Source organism: Marmota marmota, unplaced genomic scaffold (genome assembly GCF_001458135.2).
Source record: "Marmota marmota marmota unplaced genomic scaffold, marMar, whole genome shotgun sequence".
Lineage (NCBI taxonomy): Eukaryota > Metazoa > Chordata > Mammalia > Rodentia > Sciuridae > Marmota > Marmota marmota.
Window position 1 is genome coordinate 7577738 of NW_026000101.1, and position 24785 is coordinate 7602522.

The 24785-nt window shown below is 32.4% G+C and overlaps 1 protein-coding gene across 7 annotated transcripts in view; it reads right to left on the bottom strand.

The window, feature by feature from the left end:
• The window catches only part of Fsd1l (fibronectin type III and SPRY domain containing 1 like), a 51668-nt gene extending 27424 nt beyond the window's left edge, over nt 1-24244 (bottom strand). The window contains exons 1-6 of one of the 7 annotated variants that reach the window (XM_048783268.1): nt 23834-24244; nt 20528-20659; nt 17572-17673; nt 11412-11434; nt 6861-6982; nt 66-275 (exon numbers count right to left, since the gene is read on the bottom strand). In XM_048783268.1, the coding sequence (XP_048639225.1) occupies nt 66-275; nt 6861-6982; nt 11412-11434; nt 17572-17673; nt 20528-20578 (508 nt within the window). In that variant the 5' untranslated portion in view covers nt 20579-20659; nt 23834-24244. Of the gene's footprint in view, nt 1-65; nt 276-6860; nt 6983-11411; nt 11435-16637; nt 16830-17571; nt 17674-20527; nt 20660-23833 lie in introns of those variants that run through there. The other 6 variants (XM_048783267.1, XM_048783269.1, XM_015492230.2 and 3 more) reach the window with 6 other exon arrangements.
• Between the last annotated feature and the right edge of the window lie 541 nt (nt 24245-24785).

The following is a 24785-nucleotide window of genomic DNA, read 5'->3' on the forward strand; positions in this document are numbered from 1 at the left end:
AAATAACAAATTTTTCATAATTACAGTTATTTTCTAAGGAGACTGTTGAGATGTTGTCATTTTACCTGATAATATATATTCAGTACCCTTAATGTTATCAATTATCTCCCAACATCTCTCATCCTTTACACGTGGCAGTCCATCAAAATTAGTTTTTCTGTATTCCAGTATGAAATGGTCAATCTTATTATCTTCTTCTGGCATTCTCCAAGCTACTGTTACAGAGTTGTCAGCCACCAAACACTCCACTGGGTCTATCTCTGGAGCTTTAGGGACTGAAGAGAAGAAACAAAAGTATGTGTGTAGGGGAGTTAATTTCTCATTTATTATAGCACTAATAAAATATTTATGTTTGTCATCCAAGCTTTGCTTTTTCATCCTGCTTTTGAACTATTCAAAAGTGAATAAATAAACCAACCTAAACTATTTTCAAAGCACCTTTTAATGATAGGCTATAAAAAAATCTATAAAGTTTTCTATTTTTCTTATTCAATGTTCACTAAAATCTTAGGTGGCAAAAGGTAAATTCTAAACATGCTAAGGATAAATAATCGAGAATGACTTGTTATTTCTGAACATACTGTACTTTTTTTCTTTTTTCTTTTTTTGTGTGTGTGGTGCTGGAGATTAAACCCAGGGCCCTGTGCATGCAAGGCAAGCACTCTACCAACTGAGCTATATCCCCAGCCCTATTCTGATTTTTAATTTGTTCTTTAGATGTACATGATAGTAGAGTGTATCTTGACAAATTCTAATTAGGATCTCATTCTTGTGGCTGAACATGAGGTAGAGTTTCACTGGTTGTGTATTCATATATGTACATAGGAAAGTAATGTCTGTTTCATTCTACTCTTTCCTATTCCATCCCGCCACCTTCCTTCATTTTTCTTTGTCTAATCCAATGAACTTCTATTCTTCCCTCCTACCCCACTGTACTTTAAAAAATTTTTTTTTTAGTTGTAGATAGACATAATACCTTTATTTATTTTTATGTGGTGCTGAGGATCAAACCCAGTGCCTCACAGGTAGGGTAACTATTGTTAACAATAATTCATTAGACCTGTTAAAATAGCAAAAGGTTTTGAAAGTTTCCAGTACAAATTCTAAATGCTTGAGATGATACATATGCTAATTACCCAGATTTTACTCCCAGGGACTTCTACTTTTCAATCTGGCACAAACATAAGAAATCTGGTAGTAGCCACCCCTTTCTAACAACAAACAAGGTTGAACAAACTGAAAAATCAATAATAATTCTTAGACCTGTAAGAGACTTGAGATTAAAAGGCCTCAATATGAAGAGACAAACAGGTAAATACAGAGAGTCACAATTTACTAGAGCAAAAACCTAAGCAGAAACCAGTGCTGGGGTAAGGATACCTAAACTGTAATTGATGAGCTGCCGGAGGCTCAGTGTGGGTAGGTTTGAGTCAAAAACCCCAGGTGGCTCCAATTATAGAAGGGCACCTACTATTTGTGAATTTTTCCTCTAAGAGCTTAACAGGTTGTCATCAGGAACAATGGAGGAAAATCCACTTATATTTACACCACAGGGAGTAGAAAAGGAAACATTTTGAAATACACCAGAGCTTATGTTTTCCTTAACAAGATCTGCTCTCAAAAAAAAAAAAAAAAAAAAAAACACTAACCAGAGTCTAACCCCTTTGGGATTATCTGAGCCTAACTGAGCTGGGTGAAAGGAAATAAAAAACTCTAGCTGGCTACTCCACCAGGACAAAGGGAAATAGCAGTCTCACTCCAGTCCACTCTAGCCATCTTGTTCTACCTAAGGGCAAGTAAGAGTGGGGGCTACTGAGATGCACCTGTAAAGTTCATAGTTCAAAGGCACAGATTCACAAAAAGACTGAGACATAATCAAAACACCATAAAATGATTCCTATTCCTGCATAACTTACCATCACATTATCAAAGGCCTATTCACAACAGTTTCTTTAACCTAATATATCATATGTGGCTATAAAGAAAAAATTACAAGCATACTATAGGCAAAAAATACAGTCCGAAAAGACTGTAAGAAGAATCAGAAACAGACTCAGATATGGCAGAGGTGATGGAATTATCAGATTAAGAATTAAAAAATAATAGGCCAATGATCTAAACAGAGACTTCACCAAAGAAGATATTCAAATAACAAGGAAGTATATGAAAAGATGCTCTACCTCATGTGGCGCATGATTAAAGCAATGCAAATTAAAACAACAATGAAATAACACTACAGTACCAATGCTGTAAAGCAACAAAATGTAGAGCAACAAGGATTTTATTCATTGCTGGTGGGACCGCAACATAATATAGACACTTTATAAGACCGTATTGGAGGTTTCCTGCAAAACTAAACATAATCTTATTATAGTATCCAGAAACTTCACTCCTTAGTATTTTCCCAAAGGAGCTGAAAAACCTTTGTCCACACAAAACCTGCCTATAGATGTTTACAGCAGCTTTATTCATTATTACCAAAACTTGGAAGAAACCAAGTTGCCCTAAACAAACTGTGGTACATGGACTATTCAGTGCTAAAAAGAAATGAATTATCAAGCTACCAAAAACTAGGCATGGAGGACATAATGCCTATCACTAAGTAAAAGATACCAATCTGAAAAGGCTACCTACTGTATGACTCCACCCATATGACCTCTGGAAATGGCAAAACTATGGAAAGGGTGAGAATCAGTATTTTCTAGGGGTTGGGAGGAGAGAAGGCTAAAGAAGCAGAATACAAAGAATTTTAAAAAAAAATTTTTATATGTTGATGAACCCTTATTTTATTCATTTATTTACATGCGGTACTGAGCATCGAACCCAGTGCCTCACACATGCTAGACAAGCACTCTGCCACTGAGCCACAACCCCAGCCCCAGAATACAAAGAATTTTTAGGACAATAAAAATAATATGTATGATACTATAATGGTGGCTACAGTCATTATAAATTTGTGCAACCCCATAGAATGTATAACACCAAGGGTGGACCTTACTGTAAACTACAGAGTTTGAGGTGACAATGATGTGTCAATGTAGATTTATCAGTTATAACAAATGTACCACTCTGATGGGTGATGTAGATAATGAGGGAGCTAAGCATGTTTTGTGGGTATATGGGAAATTCTCATACTTTCCATTGTTTTACTATGTATCTAAAATTGTTCTAAATATTAAAGTCTAGTTTTAAAAGGCTACAAACATAAGAAAATGAATCTAGGGGCTGGGGTTGTGGTTCAGTGGTAGAGAGCTTGCCTGGCATGTGAGAAGCACTGGGTTTGATCTTCAGCACCATATAAAAATAAATAAATAAAATAAAGGTACTGTGTCCATCTACAACCAAAAAAGAACATTAAAAAAAGTAAGTATATCTATTTTTATAATCTTGCAATGGGGAAGGTCCAAGTAAGGTCTTTCTAAAACCTAAAAGTCACAAAGAAAAAGTGTGACACATTTGATTATATAAAAATTAAAATTTCTGCTAGGAAAAAAAAATCATTATAAACCAATAGACAAATGACTAAGAGGGAATTATGCCACATATAGGACCAAAGGCTAACCTCCTTAATATACTAAAAGGTGCTATATATCATTAATGAAAATATAAACCATTGTATGAAAAATCATAGATACGGAGTTCATTTTTTAAAGTGGCTTATGAAGATAGGATAAATACATTCACACTTAAAGAAATGAAAATTAAAACAATCAGATAACCCATATGTCACTATTAGAATAGAATGAAAAAAATTAAAAACTCTGAAAACTGTGGCTGTATAAGAATACAGTCATTCAAATATTTTCAGGGAAGCATAAATTGTGAAATTTCCTTGACAATTTAAATAATTATTAAAATTTAAAATACACATACATTTCCATTTCTAGAAATTTATCCTTGAGACATATTGATATATTATCTCTGCAAAATACCTAAGCATTTTGTTACCACATCATTGCCACTACTAGAAAAAGACCATAAACTTAAATATCCATCAAGAAGAACTAATTAAATTCCTACTATCTAGTTATTTTTTTAAAAATGAAGTAGATCTATAATGATCTGGAAAGAACTCCTACATATTGTCAAGTGGCAAAGAGAAAGTATTTAACAGTGTATATGTATGCTTCCATTTTCAAAAGGGGGTGGATTATATATTAGACTGAATGAAACAAATTTATCTTTTTGAGGGTAAAAACTGCCAAATATTAGCAACTACCTGATTCTGCATATACATGTGGTGATGTTTGTATAGATTTAGACTATTTCAGGAAAGATAAACAGATGTTAGTAACAGTGGTACCCTCTGTGGAGGAAAAGGCACACTCATACATTGTTCTAGGAAGAAAACCAAGTTTGAAATGAAAAGGAGCTACTTTTCTTTTTTACAGGTGCATTGTATTTGTACATAATGGTGAATCTGTTGTTACAATATAATTTGATCAATATCTTTCCCCAGAGCTTTCCCCTTTCCTCCCCTCCTCTCACCCGCTGGCCTACCTTCCTCTACTCTGCGGGTCTCCCTTTGCTTTTCATGAGATCACCCCTTATCTTTCTTTTCCTTTTTTCTCTCTAGCTTCTATATATGAGAGAAAACATGACCCTTGATCTTCTGACTTTGGCTTATTTTGCTTAGCATAATCGTTTCAAATTCCATCCATCTTCCTGCAAATAAATAATTTTTTGTGATTGAATAAAAATCCATTGTGTATCTATACCACATTTTCTGTATCCATTCAGCTGTTGATGGAACCTGGGCTAGTTCCATAGTTTGGCTATTGTGAATTGTGCTGCTATAAAAACATGGGTATGACTGTATCCCTATGATGACTTTAATTCTTTGGGATAAATATTGTGGCTGGGTCGTATGGTGCTTCCATGCCTCGTCTTTTGAGGAACCTCCATACTGATTTCCATAGTGAATGTACTAATTTACAATCCCACCAACAGTGTAAGTGTTCCTTTTTCTCCACATCCTTTCCAGCATTTATTATTGTTTGAATTCCTGAGGACTGACATTCTGACTGGTGTGAATGGCCATTTTATTTCTTCTTTTATGAAGTTGCTGTTTAATTTATTTGCCCATTTATTAATTAGGTGGTTTTTTTGGTGCAAACCTTTTTGAGTTCTTTATATATTCTAGGTATTAATCCTCTGTCAGAAATGTAGCTAACAAAGATTTTCCTCCATTCTGTAGGTTCTTTTTTCACATTACTCTTTCCTTTGCTGTGCAGGCACTTTTTAATTTAATACCATTTCATTTATTAACTCTTGGCATTATGTCCCAAGCTTTAGGGGTCCTAATGAAAAAAATCATTACCTGTCCTTTATGCTGGAGTGTTGACCTTTGCTTTCCTCTATAAGTTGCATAGTTTCTGGTCTAATTGCAAGGTCTTTGATGCATTTTAGTTAATTTTTGTATATCTTTCTTCTGATGTACAATCAACAAATATATGAAAAAATGTTATCATCTCTAACAATTAGAGAAATGCAAATTAAAACTACTCTAAGATTTCATCTCACTCCTGTCAGAATGGCAGCTATTATGAAGACAAACAAAAATAAGTGCTGGCGAGGATGTGGGGGAAGAGGCACACTTATACATTGCTGGTGGAACTGGTGCAGCCAATATGGAAAGCAGTATGGAGATTCTTTGGAAAACTGGGAATGGAACCACCATTTGACCCAGCTATCCCTCTCCTTGGTCTATACGAAAAAACAGCATACTACAGGGACACAGCCACATCAATGTTTATAGTAGGACAATTCAAAATAGCTAAACTGTGGAACCAACCTAGATGGCCTTCAATAGATAAATGGATAAAAAAAAATGTGGCATATATATATACAATGGAATATTACTTGGCAATAAAAGAGAATAAAATCATGGCATTTGCAGGTGAATGGATGCAGTTAAAGAAGATAATGCTAAGTGAAGTTAGCCAATCCCCCCCCCAAAATGCCAAATGTTTTCTCTGATATAAGTAGACTGATTCATAGTGGGGTAGGGAAGGGGAGCATGGGAGAAATAGACGAACTCTAGATAGGGCAGAGGGGTGGGAGGGAAGGGAGGAGGCAGGGGGTTAGAAAAGGTGGTGGAATGTGATGGACATCATTATCTAAAGTACATGTATGAAGACATGAATTGTTGTGAATATACTTTATATACAACCAGAGATATGAAAAATTGTGCTGTATATGTAATATGAATTGTGATACAATCTGCTGTTTTTATATATATATATACATATATATTTAATTTGTAAAATGAAAAGACAAAAATTATTTCATTCTAATGATTTTGGAGACTAGAACAGTCAAATATAAATCTGTCTTTTGAAAATTAAGTAAAAATCTGAAAAATGCCTTTTAAAGACCTCTAAGATAACTTAGCAATTCCATCCAGCTTTATACAATCACATAATATGCCAACAGCTAACATCCTCTGAGCTTTAACTATGTGCCATATACTATTATACAAATGCCTTAGAAGTATCAATTCATTTAATCCTTACAAAAACCCTAGAATAATATCACATTCTAAAGAAGCAGAAATGAGGCAAGTCAAATAACTTGTTCAGGATTACATGGCAAGTATGCAGCAAAATTCAAATCTAAAAAAGTTTGGTCTAAAGACCCACTGTTAACCATCAAATGATACTCCTTAATGGTATTCTTGAAATAGAATATTTACTACCAGTAAAATAATTCTTTAAAAATAAAGACTACCAAATTTAAATATTTAGTGGAATGAAGAAAAAAATCACACTATGCTTCTTTAATATACCAATGTTCATTACAGAAAAGCATTGCAGGAAAAATTTTTATTAAAAACTGTACATGTAATACATGCTGTTTACCTGGCAAAAACTTCAAAGTTTGCAGCATCTGTCTTTCCTGAGAGAAATCCACCATTAAGTGAGTCATGCTGTCACTGACCTTTGGTTTCAAAGAAAGGCGAAAGGCTGAAGCCATTGTGACTCTATGGTAAACACAAATATACTTTTTAAAACAGAAGAACAAGAAGTATCAAATCATTTAATGTATAAAATGAAAAGACAAAAATTATTTCATTCTAATGATTTCAGAGACTAGAACAGTCAAATATAAATCTGTCTTTTGAAAATTAAGTAAAAATCTGAAAAATGCCTTTTAAAGACCTCTAAGATAACTTAGCAATTCCATCGAGTTTTATACAACCGTATAATGTGCCAATATCAATAAAAGAAATATCCCATATAAATAATCCTTACCAGACCCAACCTTCATCTGAACCTCTGTACACTCAATCATACTGACCTCCTGATGCCACCCCCACTCCTTTTCACATGCCAAATAGTGAAGTGTATATACAACCTGATTCAAACATTCTCCCCTGTAGTAATAGCTACATCGTGTGCCCTACAACAAGAATTGAAGCAGATGGATATAATATTGTATAGTATAGTAGTACCTGTTAAAGACATGCCATGGATGAGAAAGGAAAAAGGTGAAATCATGAATATCATACCAGCAGAGGTCACTGATCTATCAGCATTAGCTACATACATGGAAGGATATTAAGAGAAACAGCCCCATGGAACTACATGCCATGGAAATAATAGGACTTCAACAAACACTTACTAGATGAATGTGAAGTTAAAAAAAAGAATGAAGCCAAGCTAGATCTTAATTTGTCAATAGCGTAAGGAAACTATTTTCAATTAAAACTGGAGATCAAAAAAAACCCTTTTACTATCATTATATTTCAAATTAACAGTAAATTTCCACAGGTGTTACAAAGTCCCTTATAATCTTTGATCAAAGAATGGTACACAGAAGCACTATTCATGAATGCATTCTCCTAGTACCTAATTTGGGAGAGAAAGTAAATAGAGATGGAAGAACAAAGGGAACCAGGCCACGCCTAGTCAATCAGATATATCAAATCTAACCAAGACAGAGATGTATTCACTTATTTGGAAATGAAAAATGTCAAAATGTTGCTGTTTTCAGTTATTTACAACTAAAAAAGTAATCATTACACAACAATGAATAAACAGTTGATTTATTTACCAAAAAGAAAGTGCTACATTAAAATCAATTTATAGGGAAGAGAACTCAAAATGACTGCTTACTGTATTGACAAATATAATGCTAGTATTCCACACTTATTACATTAAGCTGTTTATTCTCAAATAATAAATTTCAAATTATATCAAGAAGTTAGGAATAAACGCTTAGTCTTGTATGTTGTTCTTTATAGTCTCAAGTATCCTTTGAAGACATCAGTAAGAGTTACATTAAAATAGGTTCTTACTAAACACTCTCTAAATCAGTGAATGGGTTTGAACTTACTTGGTTTCTTCTAAGCCTGATGAACAACATGACTCTTTAACGAGAAATGCTGAGGGAAATTATCAGAAAGTATTTTAGAAAATTTAAAATATGAAACCTGCAAAATCTATAAAACTTGATTTAATCACTATAAGTACAAACAAAAAGAATGTCTACCAAAAGTGGATTAGAAAGGTTTAGCAAAGCCTAAAATAAAACTGGTTCCTAGTCAATGAAAACTTAAAAGTTCAAATGAATCAATTCAAATGTGCAACCATGCTACACTCTTTCAATATCTTTTATTTTTAAACTGAATATATTTAAACAAATGTGCCTCAAAGCCCAAATTACAAATCTCAAATTTCTAAATCATCTCTAGAGATTCATGTAGTTAAGCATGTTTCACCTTGACTTGCTTATGAGTTTACTTCCAATAGTATCAGCTGAACTCAAGGATGGCTTCCTTCTTTTTGCAAAGAGAAAGCAACTATATAAAACACATGAACACATTTAATTTTCTCAGACAACCTAATTTGCCTCTCCTCTTCATGATCCTTCTCTTCCAAGAACCAATAATTCTCTCCCTTTCTCCTCTTTTTTTTTTTTTTTTTTTTGTGGGGGGTATACTGGGAATTGAACTCAGAGGCACTTTACCACTAAAGCTACATTCCTCATCTCTTTTTAATTTTTTTTTTTTTTTTTTTTTGAGACAGGGTCTCGCTAAGTTGTGTGGAGCCTCACTAAATTGCTGAGGCTGGCCTTAAAATTATGATTCCCCCTTTCTCAGTGTGCCATCACACCCAGCAATAACTCTCTCTCTCTCTCTCAACTAATCATCTTCCCAAATTACCAAGTTCCCCAAGTTATACACCAGTGATTTTAAATTTTTGGAAATATGCCATGTATTATTTCTCAGTCTTCAGTTTTCCTTCTCACTCCTGCCATTCTTTTACCTTAAATCATAGCAAATGATACTGAAGTTTCAATATACTTTTAGTTCATTTTAAAAATTTTTAGTGGAATTTATTGTTACATCTTTGTACATGCACATAATACAACAATATAATTTGGTCATTTTTAAAAATTTGATTCCTTGCTCAGATTTTAAACTCTTCCTTAAAATTCATCTTTACATAAGAGAATAATCCCTTCTTAGCTTGATGAAACAATATTTCATTATGACTATATTTTAAAACTATTTTCATACTACAAAAGGTAATGATGGAATTCTAGAAACTCGTTTTCTGAGAGATCAGAAACTATATTAGGGAAATCTGGGAATTATGAAGCTAAAATCGTGTTTAAATAATTAAGCTAAGACCCAGAAATACTCCTCAGGCAGGAAGCAAATACTTTGTAAGTAGCCAAAAAATAAAAAAAAATATATATAAACTTTGAGCAAAACAAATTAAAAAGTGAAATTTTCCCTAACAGAAATAAGGAATCCTGGCCTGCTGGCTGAGAAGAGGAAGTAAACTCAAGCTTCAGTGAAGAATACAGTCATGAAAGGTGCTCATAAAATAAAATTATGCCAAATCTGGACAAAGAGAAAGAGATCAGGAATAAGGACAGAATTCTGGGAAGCACAACCATACAGAATCTTGAAATGAAGATTTTGCAAGGTCTCTCACAAGGTCTTTGGACAGCCCAAAGTCTGATTAGGAAGTAACTTCTAATACAAAAAATAAGGAACCAGAGGAGAATGTAACAGAATAGTAGCTAAACAGGAAAAATAATCTAGGCAGAATGGAATTTGGATTGCTCATAGCAAATTCCAGCAGACACAACTCAAATCTACTTCATTAATAAACTATTGTATTAGTCATTACTCATATTGCTAATGTTTCACCTTTGACCTCTCATAATCACATCAGGAATGGTGGCATGTGCCTATAATCTCAACTACTTGGAAGCTCAGATAAGAGGGCTGCTTGAGCCCAGGAGTTTGGGTCCAGCTGGCCAACACAATGAGGCCTTGTCTCTTAAAAAAAACAATGAAAAAATAAAATAAAATAAAAACTTCTCATAATCTTTTTTCTATATCCAGGATGTATAAGAACAACCTATACCTTTAACTACTACCTGATGTAAAATATAAAAGATAAAAAATTAATATTTGTGCTAAAAATGCTTTTACTACTGTGTAAATCTTGCCTTCTAGTCAAATTAAAAAATAAGAGAAACCAGAATTGAAAATTCCTGCAAAAATTAACAATGGCTACACTGGTTTTTTTCATACAATCCAAAAGGAGTATTTTCATGAATTATCTGATGAACAACAATTTAATATAAGATTCAGAATAATGTTTGAAGAGCTTTGCCTTTCAGAAATTCTTATGATCCTCAGATGAAGAACCTTAAGTTATGTTCTCTCTACAGACAATGCTCAATGACTGGTCAAGCAGACCAAATCCATTCCTGCTGTGTGAACACAATCCAAATGTAGCCAGCAGCAATTTAAGCATTCTGATATATTCATTTCGCAACTGCTAAGTTCTCTTTTTTATTATTACCTCTACCAATGAGAAAAACATTCTAAGCTAACGTCTTTAATAATTTTCTCTTCCCACAGAACATAAACTAGATAGTGATGGCATTAGAAACAGAAAGAGATGGCACCAGGAACAGGATAGAATGAGAATACAAAGGTGTTAAAGAGTGAAGTATAAGAACTTTAGCTATTGAGGACTTATTTTAAAATACTGTGACTTCTCTGAAAATAAGATCTGCTTATATTTAAATCTAAAAACAATGAAAATGCATTCCAGGAATACTTATTTTTAAATTATTCAAAATAGTACCCTCTCCACTAATACAACTAGTTAAGAACTTTTCTAAAACTAACTATATTATTATACCAGAAATGAAATTCTTTTGGAAGCACATAATTGTCCATAACTATGTTCTTGAAACACATTTTTTAAAAAAAATCTTACTGATTACCCCAAGAGGATATAGAGATATCTTTATTTTGTAAAAATACTTGGCCATTGGGCATTTTTATTTAAACCAAAATTCTAATAAAAAACTATTTCTGAATTTCATTTCTGACTTCAATATTGATACTTAAATAAAACATAGTTTTTATACCATACCTATCCTTGATCTGTCTGGCAGCCTTGAAGCAAATCAGGGAGAAGAGAAAGAAGGTAGTTAGTGCTTTTCATGCGAGTTTCAATGGCAGTGACATGCAAGAAAAGTTAGGATATAAACCCTGCAATAGATTAGTTGTTCATATTCACCAAAACATAAATTACAGAAAATCTGTACCGTTCACATAAGTTTGCATGATGTGATGTTAGAACTTAATAGAAAAACCAGACCCCATATAAATCCCTTAAAAGGAGAAAAATTTAACACTCCAAACTAATTCTAAATGACTTTAAATGTTTTTTCTTACCTTAAGGTCATTAAAACACACCTCCATTTCATTCAGTCTGACATTTTTCAACTAGAATAAATCTCTTTATGGGACACACACTTCTGTGCATCCTAGTGATTTTTCTTGTACATGTCAAATCTGTTCTTTAATTTTTCTTTAGAGATGTTTGAGTAGATAAGAACTTTGCATTCTAGAGTTTGCCTGCTAATGTACAAAACTAGGCTGCAGCTTACGAGTCTTTTACCCCAAAGAATTAGGTTGTAGTGCCAGAAATTCAGATGAGGAGGGACCAGAGAAGTACTTCTAGAAATGGGGTCTTTCTTTCCCTCAGGTGATTTCACAGAAGCTGCAAACTTTAACCTATTATACATATGTCTTATTTTTTTTAGGTACAAGTTTAAGAAGGGGACAGAGTTATAACTTGGTGTTGGTCCAATCATGGAAAAACAATGAAAATGCAAAAACTATTGGCCTTTTACATTTGTATACAATATAATATAGCCAAAAGTTTTCTCTCACACTATTAAGCACAGTTAATAATATATCAAAGGTAGAACATGGCCATTTTGCTGAAAACTCTATCCCTAGTGCCTAGCATAATGCCTGGTATGCAGTAATAGTATTATTTAATTAAATTTAATGTTAATTAGATGTATATAGCTATGCTTCTTTGGCCTTTCTCCTTCAATTCTAACACTGATTCTACTTTTGGTCACTTTTATAACCACCCTAAAATATTTTAGTCTGAATATCACTGAGATTTCAGAGATAATTATGTTACACAGTTCCAGCATTACCATTATCCAACTCTGTAACCTTGTATACTAATCATTTTATTTCTTTACTAAGGGATTTTGATCCTTAATGATTCTAAAAGTTCTTTCCAAGGTCTTTATTCTACAGCAAACAGTCCAATTCTGTGGAAGGCATCTATATGTGTTTTAAGACATGAAACTAGTTTGGTACCAGGGATAAGAAATGTAAAGAAAGTTAATTATACTGATTTTTAAAAATTACTGTCATAGCTAGAATTACAAAACAAAGATCTTAAATACAAGGGAGGGAAAGAGGGGACTCCTCTGTACCTGATATTTCTTTACACATGGAGGAAATGCCATTAGCATTACTCCTTTAACCTTTCTAGTCCCTCATTTCTTCTTGGTAAGTAATATGACTTATTTGATTATGAGTTTGAAAGGACAAAATAGAAATGAGAAGTTCAGTATCTTCCACTTTTTCTGGCAGTTTGTTTGCCCACAGAGAATACATGTTGTGTTCCTTCCCTCTCTGCTTTCAGTTTCACTGAAAGAGGACCCCCACCCACAGTAAACTGAGGTAGCCACTGTTGAACAAATGTGGGAGGGCTAGTCTGTCTAATTCTGGGATTCAATACTAAGAAACTTGCCCAATGGTATAACTCATATTATACAATATTATATTATCAGCATTTGGCCTTTTATCAGTTTTATTGTTTTACCTTAACTCTTAATTGGTTGTGAACTTTGTTGGAGGAATGCTACTTATCAATCTCCCTTATATAACCCAATGATATGAAGATCATTACTATTTTTTAAACTGACCAAGATGATTCTTTTTTATGTCTAGTGTTGCTTAATTTAGTGAATCATTTTTCGTGTTTGTGTGTATGTGCACATATGCATGCATGCAAAGTTTTTATGGTATTATTTCATATATCACATTGTGAAAAAACAGTAAAGGAATAGTTGAAAAGTCAGATAATCTAGGAAAAAGGGTTTTCTCATATATTTATATGTTGATAAAATTGAAAATTCTGTGACTCCTCTTCCAAAGGTCAAATTTTATTGTATGTATACTGTATGAAGGCAGAATTTAAGAAATTATAGCTCAGCTGGTACAGTGCTTGTCCTGCATGCACAAGGCCCTGGGTTCAATCCCCAGCACCATAAAAAAAGAAATTATCTTGTACAATAAGAAAGAAAAGTTTCAAAATCTAAAGATATTTCTCTAAAAGTGTCCAATTTTAAGAAATGTCTTAAAATGGAAAATAAATTTTTTCTAGAATTTCTTCTCCCAAAGCAGAAAGCTAACCAAAAGATACATATTACTACACAGCTTGATTCCTCTATTTCAATTTCAAGAATGATAAATTTTATTAATTAAGAATTAAGCATCTGGTACTTAATTAAGAATTAAGTACCAACTGATCCCAGGATTTACCATAGCTCTGCTGCTTGCATATTTATTTTTTATCTGCATAACTCCATTTAACGAGTTATGAAGAAGTCTCAGTAAATGCTTAAACTTATTTTAGGTTATGGAATTGTATATCACTAGAAAGCTTCTAAGAAGCATTAGTCATTAGTTACATCACTACTCAACATCACTATTTAGGTCTCTGAAACAACTCATTACTTCTACATTTATTCGTAATATTATCATTTTTGTCTTGTTATACAAAGGGGAAAAAAAGAGGTAGTTTCAAAATACTATTTTCCTTTAGATAAAAATCATCATCCTTCTAATGACTCCATACATCAAAAGTTTTATATTTTTTACACATATATTTATCTGTTCATAAAAGAACTTTTAAAAATCACAATTGTTTAAAGTATTTGTGACAAAATTACAGTAAATAACTTGAAACAAACTTTGAAACTGAGGAATTCATATAAAGGTGAAAACTATAGATTGAGCTATACATAATAAATATTTGTTTTTAAATTGCCTTCAAAATGAAAGAATGTTGTTGAAGGTCCTCTCCTCTCCCAGCATTCCTGACTTCAACCAACATGAGTAGCTTCCGCCAATAATTTTCCCTTGAAAGTGCTGCGTGAGTTCTTTTCTTGTTTTCTCCTCCCAGTGGCCAGAGCCTGACACTTGCTGAACAATATTCCAGTAGTGAGTTATTTTGAGTTAGAAGAGAGAAATATATTAAACCCACTTTAATGTATTTATCTGTGGTAAAATGCAGAAGGCACTGCTCCCCTTTTACCCTACTCTGCACTTTTTATTCTACTGTGGGCACTCATGGGTAGGAAACAATTCACTCACTTCCAGTCTGACAACTGCATTGTAATGAGGTGGCAAATTAATTATATTGACTTGGAAACTGTTCTGCTGACCCAACTCTTTTCATAGGGAGAATTCAAGGTCTACATTCAGGGTTAGAATAAGAATATCATCTGAAGAAAAGGATCCAAGCAGTGTTCCACAGGCAAGTTATTAGCAGAGAAGTCAGACTTGGTAGAGCTTTGGCAACTTGTTCATCCAGCAATAAACCTAATAATCTGTATCCCATTTGCTGGTGATCGTTCTGCATATACTTACTATCAATCAAACTTCTAGTAGGTTTTTTTTTTTAAGTAAAAATATGTTCAAAAATCCCATCCTATTTGTGCTATTTCTATTTGCTTACTTTGAGATTGTATGATGGTGGTGAACAGAGCAGCTTCATGCTGAGGTAAGGCAACATGATAATGTAAATATTAGTAGTAAGATACTCTTAAAGATAAGAAGTATGATAGGACCCGTTGCCTGGATTTTTCCTTAATCATTTGTTTTTGTTCCCATGAACTATTCTTATTAATTTGATTTAAGCACTTAAATATTCACAAATAGTATGCCTTAAAAGAATTTCTTTTTCCAGATATAACAATATGCTATTGGTCTAATAATTAATCTTAAAAGTCCTCTCTTTATTTTGTCAACAACTATGTGTTTGAAGCAGGCCTACAGACCACTGCAGATGGATAAGGAAGTGATACTAAGAAAATAACTTCAAGCAGTTAAGAATTTTTCTTGAATAAACTCACATTTCTGGTTAGGAAAGACTGACAATTCATTTCTTCACCTCTCCAAATGGTTTAAGATACAAAGAAGTACTATAAAATGCTGGGAGAAGAGACCAAATTAGATAATGAAAAAACAAAGTGGCATATTAAGAAAATATTTTTAAACCACAATGTGATTTATCAGAACCTTTCCAATTTACAATTTTTGGGAAAAAAATTTAAAAATAGAAAGAACAAAGAAGAGAGAAAGAGAAATGTGCAGCATTTGAGAGGAAGAGGAGAGAACTATACTGAAAATGTCAACAAAAAGAGAAACTTGAAATAAATAAACATTTATCACAGTTTTTCCAAGTAATAGTCCTATTTAAACACAACTGAGTTCTTGTGTTCACATTTTTTAGTTTTCCTGTCTTCTTCACTCTAGGACTAACTCCTGCTGTTAGGATTAAACTGGCCAGAAACAGTTACCCTACTCCACCAGAAGGGGAATCTGTTGACAAGTAGGAATTATTAAAAAAAAAAAAACACCCTAAAAATTAGAAGAACCGTGTTCAAATTAATAGTCAACAGACTCTGAGTCATCATTGTGAACAGGGAATATAAATTCCTGTTCATGAACTCCATATAACAATGATTTTGATGACTCAAAATATTATTATTTTTTTTTTACTTTCTGCATGTTTCTTGGCTATGTTCCAGATATTTAAGTTTATCACGTGAATGCCCTGTATATAGGGGACATCTCATACTACACTAAAGTATTTTGAAGAAAAAGTTTCCTCATAATTCCTTTTCACAGCAAGTCCTACCAAATGCAACGGTAAACTTTTTACAACTCACCTACAAATCTAAGAATTAATTAGTGTAGTAGTCTACTTTGATTTATGTTGTTAAAAGAATAAATTAATTTTTAAAGTTCATCTTTAAAAATGCAAAGATTTAGGGTAAAAATGTTATCAAGGAGTTTTTTTCTACCTCAAGTTCACAGGAAAGTCATAGAATGAAAACATTGACTAGATACAAATGGACTATAAAAAGTACCTTTCTAACATTAATAAAATTCACTGCCTAGTCCACAATTAGGAACATCAAACTTAAATCTAATCCTGATAAACTATACAGTAACATTTTGTTAATTATATAGTTTAATTTCCCCTAGTTCATACCTTGTCTTTGCTAATTCTACATCCTTGAGTTTTAAATTGATAAACTGAAAATCATTTTAAAATCACCCTATTTAAAATAAGTATAGGGGCTGGGGATGTGGCTCAAGCAGTAGCACGCTCAGCTGGCATGCATGTGGCCCGGGTTCGATCCTCAGCACCACATACAAACAAAGATGTTGTGTCCGCCAAAAACTAAAAAAAAAAAAAAATGTTAAAAAATTAAAAAAATAATAAAATAAGTATATAATTCAGAATCCTTTAAATGAGAGACTCTAAGTTAAAACAGAAGCAAGCTAAGCTACCTGCTTTTACTCCTTTTATTTCTATCCAAACATACTCTTTAACAAGGACCTATTTTTTCATGTTTTAATAAAACATTCAATTAATTAGGCTAAATAACAGGACATTTGTCTCCAATAAGAAGTTTCACAGGGTTACAATGCTTATATGTATCAATTGATAATGTTTTCCCAATCAACTCTTAGAAAACTAGTTTTGAACCACATCAATGGTAATACCAATCTTCTTTCCTCGGTCATGAAAAGTCTAAAAGAAAGTTATGACTCCATTCAAGTACATAAGTACCTTTAAATAATTACCAATAGAGATATAACTAAAAGGAAAGTAACTTGATTCATCTGAATTGAATAGTAAAGAAAAATTAAACTAAAATAGTTAACGTTTTCATGATCCCAAAGATACATACTAATAAGTGTCTCCTTTAAAACAAAGCAGCTTGAGAAGTTTGCATTTTAATTATCCAGAAATCCCAAGCTTCTTCAACATTAGAAATGACTGAACAACAAAATGAAAAAAAAGGGAAAAAATAAAATAAATTAAAAAGAAATGAATAAACAAATCCAAAACTAAAGGAGTTAACTCCTTTATAAAGTGCATTAGAGTAAATTTTTTTCATAAGTGTTTTTTTTTGTACCTTTGAAAAATCTTCAGGCTCCTTTATATCTAAGGACCTTGTCGCAAATTCTAGCAATTCTTCAGAATTCTCCAGGGCATTATTACATTGACTAAGCTGATTCTAAGGGGGAAAAAAACCTAAATCATTAATATGAAGTTTCTTATTGCCACCAGAAATTTAAAATATACATTGTTATAATAAATTTATAAATGATTTTAATAGCAGTAATGAAAAAAAATTCAGAGAGCTGCTGAAGCAAGATAATCATGACCAGTCATATATTCAATAAGCTTATATTATTTTAATACTTTGTATTTCTTTCCATAATTTATGTAAAAAGCTTAGCTTTGTATGTATAAAGATAGAATTTAAAACAAAAAAGAAAAGAATTATAAACTACTGGGGCCAAATTTATTTGAAGATTCTTCTCTACTAATAAAAGTAGTCAGAAAACTATCTACAATTTAAATTAAAATAACAATCTACCTTAAGACAGCATCCTCTGTAATGAAGACTAAATTTCTTAATGATAACTATTTAAGCTAAAGTTTGTGAAATGAGGTGCAGGTACATTCAAGTTGAGCATCACTTATCACACTATTCAAGAAATGCATACTACTAAAATATTAATTAAAATTTCCAAGACTGGATAGCACAAGAACTACAATTCAAGTACCTAGAATTAAATAGGAATGAAGAGAAACAAAAGAGGGGAACTGTTATAGTGATATGCTCAGTCTTCATGCTTACATATTAATTCCACCTAATACAATCTTATTTAGTTTTCTCTTTCACTTTCTCTTCTTCCCTTCTCAATTGTAGGTCATGTGAAAAGATTGGTAGTGATTCCACAAACAGAAAAACAAACCAACTACTAGGCTTTTAAATGTATATAAGATTCTTCTTCAAAATATTTAACTAGTCTCTATTCCATATTCAAGCCTACTTATTTTCCCCTTAAGATTGCATTAAAAGCCATACTACCAAAAAGCAATATCCAGATTCAAAGCAATCCCCATCAAAATACCAATGACTTTCTCCACAGAATTAGAAAAAAAATGTGTTAAATTCATTTGAAAGAAAAGGAGACCCTGAATAGCCAAAGCAATAATCAACAGGAAAAGTGATGCAGGAGGTATCACAACACCTGATCTGAAATTATACTACAAAGTTATAGTAACAAAATCAGCATGGCATTGGCATTAAAATAAATATGAAGACCAATGGAACAGAGTAGAAGACAGAGATAAACCCACATACTTATAGCCGTCTGATACTTGACAAAGGTGCAAAAAATATATTTTGGAGAAAAGACAGACTTTTAACAAATGGTGCTGGGAAAACTGGACAGCTATGTGTAGCAAAATGAAACCATATCCCTATCTCTTACCCTGCACAAAAGTCAAACTGAAATAGTCCAAAGACATAGGAATTAGACCAGAAAGTTTACAACCATTAGACGAAAACATGGGGTCAACACTCCATCATATAGATGTAGGCACCAACTTTCTCAACAAAACCCTTAAAGCTCAAACACAGGGGGAAATCTTCATTACACCACATATTGCAATACTGCATTTGTAACAAAAGCAAAAACAGATAAATGGGACTTGGAATAAATTCTGATAAGGGGTTAATATCCTGAATGTAAGGTTATGGGATATAGCTCAGTACTACAGCCCTTGCCTAGCATGAGTGAAGTTCTCTAGATAAATAGTTAAATTAAAATATACCCAGAATGGGCTGGGGTTTGTAGCTAAGTGGGAGAGTGCTTGCCTAGCATGTGTGAGGCACTATGCTCAGCACCAACATATAAATAAGTAAAATAATGGTCCATTGACAACTAAAAATATATTTAAAAAAATATTTACCCAAGATGTATAAAAAATTCCTACAACTTAGCCAGACATGGTGGCACACACTTGTAAACCCAGAGACTCGGGAAGTTGAGGTAGGAGGATCGAAAGTTGCTGAGATCAGCCTCAGCAACTCAGCAACACTCTGTCTCGAAATGAAAAGTAAAATATGGGGGTGGGGAAAAACCTGAATAGGCATTTCTCCAAAGAAAACAACAGAGATGATCAACAATTCAAAAAGATGCTCAGCATCTCTAATCATTAGAAAAATGCAAATCTAAACTGTAAAAAAACAACTACTATCAAACAAAACAAAACAAACAACAACAAAAAAAAAAACCCAGAAAATAAGTTGGTGAGGATGTAGAAAAAAAACAGAACTCTTATGTACTGTTGGTAAGAAGGTAAAATGGTATAGCCACTATGGAAAACAATATGAAAGTTTCTCAAAAAACTAAAAAGAGAACTACCACATGATTAGCAATCTGACTTCTGGGTATACAACAAAAGAATTAAAGGAGCATCTTAGGTTTATACTTGCACAACAAAATTCACCAAAGCATTATTCACATTAATCAAGAGGTAGAAATATCACAAACGTTGACAGATAAATGGATAAAAGAAAATATATACACACATGAAATATTATCCAACCAGAAATACAGGAAATCTTGATACATGCTACAACACAGATGAACCCTAGGGACATTATACTGAGTGAAATAACAGTATCACAAAAGGACAAACACTTTACAATTCTACTCATGTGAGATATCAAGAGTAATCAAAACAATGGAAGAGGAAACAGTATGATTGCCAGGAGCTGGCAGGAGGGGAAAATAAGGAGTTTTGGTTTAAGGGGCACATAGTTTCAGCTTTGTAATAAAATTTAAAAGTTCTTAAGCTCTGTTACATGATAACATAATTACAACATTTAAAAAACATCTGAAAGTAAATTTTGTTATTTCTTAACCATAATTTAAAAAAGAAAGTTTGAGCAAAGTTAAAACCCATTCTTGAATAAAAGTATAGTTATACTCACAAATTCACTAATTTTTGCTTTCAACACATCAAGCATTAAATAGAATATTCAGACTTAAATAGCTGCAGGGTCTCACCTGTAACTCGTGTGATTTACGAGCTTGTTCTTGCTTGATACTATTAATCATACTTTCTTTTACATCATCCAATATAGAGTACAAACTATCAAATTCTTCATCTAACTCTGAAAGTATGTTAGAAGAATTTTCCTGTTTTAAAAAACAAAACAGAATGCTATTACTGAAAAGCCTTCAAACATTTAAGAACTGAAAGGTATACACAAAGGGGAGGACAGGTTTCTATTACAAACTGCCAAAGCCCAATGTAAAAGTAAAAACTTCTAAATTTCATTTAAGGCTTTAAAAAGAGATGAATACAAAAAGCTGGCTGCTAATGAGGAGGGTGGTATTTTAGCTATGCTGGAGTTAAACTGCCTTTTATGTACTAACCCTTTACTTTTATAAAACTGCTTCTACAGGACAAGAAATAGGTTGTTTTAAAGTTCCCAACTTTATCTAGACCTTCAGGCTCTAAGGCAGTTCCTAAGCCAGTGGTTCTTAACTTTTGAAGTATTAGCAGAATGATGAGCAAAGAATGTTTTATCATTTTTTTATTTATATATGACAGCAGAATGCATTACAATTCTTATTACTCATATACAGCACAATTTTTCATATCTCTGGCTGTATACAAAGTATATCCACACCAATTTGTGTCCTTATACATGTACTTTGGATAATAATGTCCATCACATTCCACCATCATTTCTAAACCCATACCCGCCCCCTTCCCTTCTCCTCCCACCCCCTCTGCCCTATCTAGAGTTCGTCTATTCCTCCTATGCTCCCCCTCCCTAACCCACTATGAATCAGAGAAAACATTCGGCATTTGTTTTTTTGGGATTGGCTAACTTCATTAGCATTATCTTCTCTAACTCCATCCACTGATCTGCAAATGCCATGATTTTATTCTCTTTTACTGCTGAGTAATATTCCATTGTGTGTATATATCACTTTTTTGTAATCCATTTATCTATTGAAGGGCATCTAGGTTGGTTCCACAGTTTAGCTATTGTGAATTGTGCTTTTATAAACATTGATGTGGCTGTGTCCTTATAGTATGCTGTTTTTAAGTCCTTGCCAGTAAAGAATTTTAATAAAATATTGCAAAGAGTTTAATTCAGCAACTCTGAAAAACAGTTTGGGTATATAGGAATAGGGCTGATTTGTGTAAATTTTAAAATTCTTTAGGTTATCTAAAACATTGCATTTACATAAAATATATAGAACTTAAAAGACTATGAGCAATTCACTACTAGATCCTATGAGATTTATCAAACATTGAATTTTGTGCCAGAAGGAATATCAGAAATGATCTCATAATCAGAATTTGTAATTGAACTCCTCCTGCACTTTACAAACTAAAATATAGATAAGTGACTTTTCCAAAGCTACACAACTAGTTGTAGCTGCATCATCAATAAAGCATTCCAAATCTCGACTTTCCAAAGTTCTTATTGCTTCATTAAGCAGGATGCCACTATTTTAACAAGAAATACCTTAAAATATTTGTGAAATCCCTAGATAGCAAATCCACCTTTGCAACAATTATGAAAGAAGAAATTCCCTTAAGGCATTTTTCAGCTTTGATAAATCATTCTATTAAGAGAAGCAAACTGGCATTGGTTAAGATGTCTTGTAATATATCCAAACTTTTGATTATAATGTTTATAAAATCCAGACACCATCTCAATATAGTCTCACAAAAAGTAGTGTTCACCATTTTTATTAGTTCATTTATAAAAGCAAAAACAAGCTTTGGAGAAGGAATGCAGAGTCCGGAAGGCAGAAGATTTACATCCCTCATTAACCACTAGTAACAGTGCAACCTTGTAAAAGCCACTTAAATTCCTATAGTGAGATTTTTTTCCCCTTATTTTCTTTTTCAGATAGTCTGTTGTTAGTATACAAACACTACCAAATTTTGTGTTGATTTTGTATCCTACAATTTTACCCAATTTATAGGTTTAACAGATTTTCATTACAGTTTTTAGAGTTTGCTACACATAAGTTTATATTATCAATTCCACTTCTTCCTTCCCTATTTGGATGTCTTTTATTTCTTTTTCTTATCTAACTGCTCTGAATAGGACTTCCAATACTATTTTGAATGTAAGTGGTAACAGCAAGCATCCTTGTTTTATTCCTGATGGTAGAAGAAAAACTTTCAATTTTTCATCACAGAGTATGAGATTAGCTGTGCACTTGTCATATATGACCTTTATTGTGTTTAAGTACATTCTTTCTACACTGAATTTGTGGGAGAATTTTGAACTATGAAAAGATCCTGAATTTTGTCAAATTATTTTTCTGCATCTATTGAGTTGATCATGTGGTTTCTGTCCTTCGTTTTTATTAATATGATGTATCATATTTGTTGATTTACACATATATAAGGAACCATCCATATATAAGGACGAATTACATTTAGCCAGAGTGAATAATCTTTTCAATGTACTGTTGAAATCAGTTTGCTAATATTTTTTTGAGGATTTTTGCATCTATATTCATCAAGGATGTTGGTCTATAGTCTTTTTCCTCTTGTTGTATCCTTGTCTGGCTTTGACACCAGGGTGATGCTGGTTTTATAAAATAAGCTTAGAAGTAATTCCCTCCTCTTCAATTTTCTTGAAGTTTGAGAACTAGTATTAATTTTTCTTTAAATATCTGATAGAATTCAATTATAAAGTCATCAAGATCTGAGATTTTTTTAAATTATTATTGATTGAATTCAATTTCCTTACTTATTGGTCTGTTCAGATTTCCTATTTCTTCCTGATGCAGCCTAAGAATCAGTTTATCTTAAGTTTCCTTCTACAATCAACATCTGATGAAAAACACATGGATTGTCTACTCAAACCTGGGACCACTTCCTTAAATATTCCTCTTCCTCCTAATTGGGCACTTTAACTTTTATGTTTTATTTTTGTCTATTTCATGTAGACCTCTTATCATCTACATTTTCTTTCTGCTATTTACTGTAAAAAAAAATTACTTGCAGGTACGTTGTAAGGATACAATTTGCTCCTAGTTGGAATTAGAAAAGAAAAATATCAAATAGAAAAATACGAAAGTGAGCACTGTAATATTCCCTAGCAAGTACTCCAGAGTTTTCCTTCTCCTTTACTATTTGATTTTTCCACAAATAACACAGGAATGGCAAGGAAAGCATTTTTTACTTTATTTCCCATTTAAAACACCCTGCTCACAGCTCCATTAGCAGAAGTGTATTTGTATTTATAAATGTAAAGTATATTTATACTTATAATTTGACTCAATACTCATTCATTGTGATATTTACATAAATTTAATTAAGACTCATACCTGAACTCCTCTTAATGTTTGATTTAGTGTATCAATAAAGTTCTGAATTTCATCATTTTTATTTGCCAGAGTTGAAATGATCCTTTGTAGAGCTTCCTAGGATTAAAAAACAATTTAAATATTTCCTTTCAATGAAAAAGAACTACAAATCTTCTAACCATTTTCTAAACAAACTTTATGTAACAGCATATTACATAATAAATAGAAGCAAGTTTCTTCTCATTATTCACATTTTCCTAAGGCCTATTAATTCAAAAAATGACATATATCTGTACTATTTTTAACTCTCTAAGTATATACCTTAATCACCCTTCAGACTGAAAATGATCAGTATTATTCCTATCAATATTATTATTTGATGTTATAAGGCCATGGCAATGGAATAGAGTTAAATCCTTAAATGCTATAAAAACAAATAGAATTTCTAATATAGCATCAGGAAATGAAGAATATAAGCAAGGAAACACTGAAATTTTTAAAAGTTGTATCTACTTATAAAAATTAAAAAACATTTTAGAAATATTAATCTAGGTAGTAAATTTGCATCTAGAATAATATTCATAGTAACATTCATAGATGCTATAGAATCACATAAAATAAAAAATTTTAGTAGTAAATACCCAAGACTTTGATAATACTTCCTACTTAAAACACAGGGTTATTATTTAACTTCCTTAAACTCAAGTTCAGTGCTATAAAGTAAAATTTTCTGCTATGACAGAAATGTTCTATATTTGTACTCATGTGGTAGTCCCCAGCCACATACAGCTAACAAGGTCGTGAACTGTGTCTAGCACAACTGAGGAACTAAATTTATTTTTTAACTTTAATTAATTTCAGTTTACATAGCCACACAGGACCAGTGCCAGCACAAGCCCAGATGCTTAATAACAGCAAAAACCCAACAAGGTACTTGTAGTCTCAGTAAATATCATATGTACTTTTCCTGTAG